The sequence below is a fragment of the Nannobrachium achirus genome (genome assembly GCF_963921795.1).
Source record: "Nannobrachium achirus genome assembly, chromosome: 12".
In the NCBI taxonomy this organism is placed as follows: domain Eukaryota; kingdom Metazoa; phylum Chordata; class Actinopteri; order Myctophiformes; family Myctophidae; genus Nannobrachium; species Nannobrachium achirus.
In genome coordinates this window covers 45,792,510-45,798,509 of record NC_137832.1, presented here as the reverse complement: position 1 = coordinate 45,798,509, position 6,000 = coordinate 45,792,510, and the positions used below count along the sequence as shown (strand labels likewise).

Genomic DNA, 6,000 nt, shown 5'->3' with positions numbered 1-6,000 from the left:
TTTCACAGCAGACATTTTTTTTGACAGGTAAACATATTAAGGCAGTAACAATATACCGGTAGTTGCTGGTGTGTTTCACCCAAGTGTTAGCTGTATGTCAACATGCACAATTGTGTGTCATGTTGGAACACAGAAACACCTAAATGAAACATACCCACAATTAACGTTATTACGTTCACCTATGAAATAATAATACTGTGAAAAGAGTCTGTCGAATATGAAGAAGTTCCAAATAAGCTGGGCACCCTGCAACCATTGAGGTTCTTTCACTCTTCATCCGACATGACTGAAATCTTCCACAATTTTAAACTGGCAATCTAGATAATGAAAAGCGTGAAACTAAAACTAAAACAGCACTTCTTCTCGCTCTCCAAATTCCTACGCAGCTTACTGTAGGATGACAGAGATAGCTCAAATAAATGGCAGGGAATGGGTGGGGAGTGGAGACACTAAAATCAAAGTGAACCAGCACTTTTCTTCCTCTCTTGCTCTTTATCTCTTCATCATCTCTTGCTCTCTCTCTCTCTCTCTCCCTCTCTCTCTCTCTCTCTCTCTCTCTCTCTCTCTCTCTCTCTCTCTCTCCTTTGGTCGTGGTGAAGTGAAATAATGCAGGGCTGATGCTGGATTTCGGCTGTACATTATTGTCCTGATGGGTTAACCACTTAAACCCTACTGTAAATACATTGTTGACCGGGGTCCCACAGGGGTCTACTTGACCCCCTACTTCCCCCCCTTCTACACCAGCGATTCCCAATCTGTGGGCCGGGGCTTACTGGTGGGCCGTGCGGATAATAAAAGTTGGCAAAACACCACAATTTTAATGATAATATAAAAAAAGAATGTCATGGCATTTTTTGCTTTCAAACCTTTCATTTTGATACCCATACATTAAAGTATACGGTCCATTTTTATTATTTTCATTGATCCAAGCTGGACCACAGTTGATTGATTGGTCATTAACACGGCAGCCATTCAGCTTAATTTAAGTGGTGCGCTGGGTGGGCCTCAAATGCTTTCACCATCCTAAAGTAGGCCCTGGTCCAGAAAAGGTTGGGAACCGCTGCTCTCTACACTAGATCTCTTCGCCAAAAAATAGCAGATCTACAAGCTCAAAGCTTGTGAGCTTGTAGATCTGCTATTTTCCTCAGAATGTTCACCCCCTACCGTTGTGAACTTTGCCCAGAATAGGGACGCTAGGGTTCAAGTGGTTAATATCGTCACTCATCTGTCAACCTCTGAAAACCCCGCCGCGGGCCAGCTACTCTCCGTCGCGCTGCCCGACCTCTGCCCGTCAGTAGTATCTGCCTGACGTTCCGGCCAGACCGCTAAGGACGACGGCGCCATGGCAGGCAGGTTTCTGCCATTCACGTGCTGAGGGACGACGCGCCTTTGCGAGTTGCTCGTCTGTGACGACGACGGGCGCTTCTTCAGCGGGGCGGGTGTGGCCTTGTGTTTGGCGGCGTTGCCGGAGCTCGCAGAGCCTTTGCTGTTAGCGCGCCTCCCGCTTCCGCTGCGGGTGCCGTTGGCCTCCAGCGAGGCGGTCAGTGTCTCTAGGAGCTGGGAGGCAGAGCCGAAGCGAACCTGGTCCTCCATCTCGGCCGCCTCGGAGAGCAGAGAGAGGGCGCCGCCGCGCCTGCTGCAGGAGTCGCAGCACAGCTTGTTGTAACCCGGGATGGAGCAGTACCGCGCCAACACCTCCATCTGGCAGAAGATGGATTTGTCTCCGTTGCATGGCTCGTCTGTAAGTCACAGGACACAAAGAACACAAAAGAATGACACATCAGCGCGTCTCACAAAGCACTGAAAAGCAATACGAGATAGCCTTGAAAATTGATCAAAAGTCGTAATTCACAAGCAGAGAACTCATTACAACGCTCAATGCTGTATGGGCTGTATCACACAATACGTTACAGCAAAAATAAGCATTAAAAAGGGCATATTCTGAAGGGTTCACTGAAATACAATGTATTAATTAACATTCATAACAGTGGATACTGGATAGTATTTCCCAAAAACGGTCGCATTAATGTATTCAACCTTATTCATGAAACGTGAATGAGGTTTGATCATAAAAATCATGAAAAATGGTATGATCAAAATGTCAAAATGTACATGTTTGGAAATATGTGGGAAGGTATTAATCTAAACAAGAAGGGAGCTTGCAATGTCACTTTAAAAGCTCCAATTTTATTCACAGCAAAGCAGCAATATATAACCTTGCAGTGTTTTTCAAATATAAGGTATTATGTTGACATTCTACTAACAGTGCCAAGTGGACACTCACTCCAACATAGAATACACAATGCACACCATATGTACGCTGAAAGGCCTAACTGTGTAGCCTACAGCACAGCACACACCTGATAAAATATGAAATGCATAGTTTTCATATTCCCATTATTAGTCCAAGACCTGAAATCAGTAGCCTAAGCCATCATGTAGCGTATAATGTGACAGCATATTACAGACATAACTCGTGCCTTTCAGCATTGGGAGTAAGAGCATGCACGCATTTGTGCACAGGTAAAACGTCATATGGCCCGGTTTAGACACGTTTTGACCTATCCAGCCTGTGAATTAAAATTAGTTTGACACCCCTGACATGAATAATGGCTTTGTTACACCTGAAAGCCACTCATGCTTCAGCAATAGCTTTTGAAAATTGTAAGTTAGCTATGTAACCTATGGGCAGCAGTGGCTCACAATGCCTTGGAATCGTAAGGTTCACATCTCGATTCTCCTCCTGGCTGGCTGCATGTCCACGTGTCCTTGCACAAGACATTGAACCAGGGACGTGCTGGGCCCCTGATTCAGCCTGGGAAAAAGAGTTGGAGACGCCCTCATTGCGCGCTATAGAGAGAGATCTCTCTCTATATATTTCGTTGTTGTCGAGTGGAAACCTTGTATGTCCAAAACCGTTTGTTTTGTATTTGTATCATTTAAAAAAATGATTTAAACTAGTGAAAACAGCCGATCTACAAGCACACAACGCCTCGCACCGCGAGGCGTTGTGTGCTTGTAGATCTGCTGTTTTCACTACTTTTGTGCGACGGCCTTGTATGATGAAGCATGGCTTTGCTTTGTGAAAAAAATGTCCAAATTTGAAACTTGGAGATACGAGGTTTCTGACGATTTACTTTGTTGGCCGCCCAGCCCCCAAAATGGAACGAAGGCCGACATTTTATTTTTTATTTTTTCCTAATGGCCGGCCTGGACCGGCAGGGAATGAACCGGCCGTTCGGGAGTTGTCCCGCTTTTCCCAATGGCCAGCACGTCCCTGCATTGAACCCCTCATCGCTCTACAATGAGACACACAGCGGTCGCTTGGTCAACCGTGACTTAACCTCCTTGATGTACTTTACATTCTTAAGGAAAGGCGGCATTGCTGCAGCATTACGTATCCAAGGCCTAGAATAAATAGATGTTCCAAAGACTCTGATCTCAAAGATATTCCTAGGGTAGGGTTTTTTTTGTGCCGTTTCTCAATGTGAGCACTTTTACACTGACCAAATGGACACTTTTTTTTATTGACATTGCACTGATAATTATCATTATTATGTTTTTTTATGACGAGATATGGTGAGGAATGTATTCAATGAATGTATGTCAATGACTGTAATGACTGTAATTATTTGTTTTTATTTCCGTATTGCTCCGTATTGTTGAGGGTCCTTGTTTTTCTTTTTCCCTTTTATTGCTGTACACAACAGTACTTTTTTTTGAGCGGTGGTCACAACGCTCCTATACGTGGCCGTGTGTGTGGGTCTGTCTGTCTCCGTGTCTGTCTGTCTGTCTGTCTGTCTGTCTGTCTGTAGCCTGCAGTAACCTTTTCTGACCACACATGTTAAGGGAGGGGCGCTGTTGCACACACACACACACACACACACACACACACACACACACACACACACACACACACACACACACACACACACACACACACACACACACACACACCACCGCTCAGTTCACACGAGTGTGATTTTTTTATTATTATTTACCTGTAACTGTAACTATGCTGCCTCTGTGCGACTGAATTTCCCCTGCGGGATAAAATATGTATCTATCTCATGAATCATGATGAGCATCTTGTTGCCTTGCATGGTTTCATCTGCCATTGGTGTGTGTGTGTGTGTGTGTGTGTGTGTGTGTGTGTGTGTGTGTGTGTGTGTGCGTGCGTGCGTGCGTGCGTGCGTGCGTGCGTGCGTGCGTGCGTGCGTGCGTGCGTGCGTGCGTGCGTGAATGGATGAATGTGAAATACTCTGTAAATGCTTTGGATAAATGCGCTACATACTGTAAATGCAATCCATTTACGACAACAACTAAGTGCCCTCAGTATGAGAAATGCTATAATGTGCTGGGACATAACCATTGACAGCCTGGCTTTCAAACATAACACGATGTTAGAAAACAATTTGTAATGCAAGAACAGGCATAAAATAACAAATTCACCAAGGCTGGTCACCGAAGATTGTTCTTGAGTAGGTCTTAAATGGCTCTTCAATCTGAACTGAACTGCAGAGTGGATTTCTTGACCCTTTCTTGAACCCTCATTTCAATAGGTATGAGATGGGTTCCTGCATCTTGTCGGTGCAACATTGTGTAAATAAATACACTGTAGAGTAAATCTCTACGTAGAAGCTAGGCTTTTGTAATGCATACACAAAATTGAGTATGGAGAATTAGGGCTGTTCATAGTGAAGTGTAAGTGTAAGTGTAGATAGCCAGCAGGGAATGTAATTTTACAGTATTCATCAAATATCATGTTACCTGATCATTCAATATAATGTCCACTATTTTCTTACCGGTTGTTAAACTGGTTAGTTTGCTAGGTCAATGGTTCTCAACCTTTTCAGCCCGTGACCCCCAAAATAATCATATCAACTGGAGACCCCCCCCCCCCACAATTTCTGCCTTTAATATTTGATAATATGGCCAATGTTAATATTTCTTTTTTATTTTAGAGTCATTAAAAGGGTCTTAAAAGTCCTTAAATTGTCACTTTAGAAAGGTGCAGATACCCTCTATACTGTACACTTATACTGTATGTTGGTTTGTTTACTGTTGAGTGAGAAAACAATGTTTCACATTCAGCTAATCATCTGGGGACCCCCCAAAATAATTTGGGTCCCGACCCACAGGTCAAGAACCACTGTGCTAGGTTAATAGGCAAATAATGTTTTTCTGTAGCCTACATTTGTTGCATACAGCACTGTTTCTCAATGTCGGGTTCGGGGACCAACAGGCATCCAAATGGATGTAAGGTTCAGAATCACAAGCATAAAGCATGTATGTTTGATATTGGTTTCAATAGATGTGAATTTATGATTGATTGACTGATTAACTATCAGGCTTACCGTGACACAGTCCTGGTCTGCATGGTCTCATGGCATCTGGTTTTTCTCCACTGCATTGATCCCCAATCCGACACGTGACCAGACGTCTCTCTATCCCATCTCCACAGGATACCGAGCACTACAGAACGATCCAAACACAAGCTTAAGCATATGGTAAATAAATGACAACAATCTTGGCAAAATATTTAAGAAAACATAACAAAATGTACCAAAGATCAATTCCAGGACTTTTACTTGTAACAGAGTATTTCTTCATTGCAGTATTGATACTTTCACTTAAAGTCCACCACTGCAGACAGGCTCTATCAGCTCAGTGCAGTTTCAACACTTATTTCAACTACAAAGATATCGCTTACTGGACCTTTAATGGTAAACTGGTAGCACGTAAATATCTGACAAGATACCAGATTACTTTGACTGACGTTTCATTAGAAGCCAGTTGGTTTTGAACTCAATGATGGTGATCAAAACCTTGATCAGTGATGTTGCCATTAAGAAATGGAAGAAAGCAGCAGCTTGTGGCCTCACTAATTAAACGTCTCTTTTGGCTGACTTTTCATTGTCACACAGAACAGCTGTGACTGAATCAATTAATCCACAAATACAGTATGTGTGACTTCATGCAAATGCAGCACACATAAAA

General features: G+C 43.4%; 1 protein-coding gene across 1 annotated transcript in view; it reads right to left on the bottom strand.

The window, feature by feature from the left end:
- Window positions 1–1,212: 1,212 nt before the first annotated feature.
- adamts3 (ADAM metallopeptidase with thrombospondin type 1 motif, 3) overlaps window positions 1,213–6,000 on the bottom strand; it is a gene marked incomplete at its 5' end in the record, with an annotated part of 177,804 nt that continues 173,016 nt past the window's right edge. Inside the window, 2 exons of the mRNA XM_080739631.1 lie at window positions 1,213–1,739; window positions 5,358–5,475. Coding sequence (XP_080595757.1) covers window positions 1,222–1,739; window positions 5,358–5,475 — 636 coding nt within the window. The 3' untranslated portion in view covers window positions 1,213–1,221. The remainder of the gene's footprint in view (window positions 1,740–5,357; window positions 5,476–6,000) is intronic.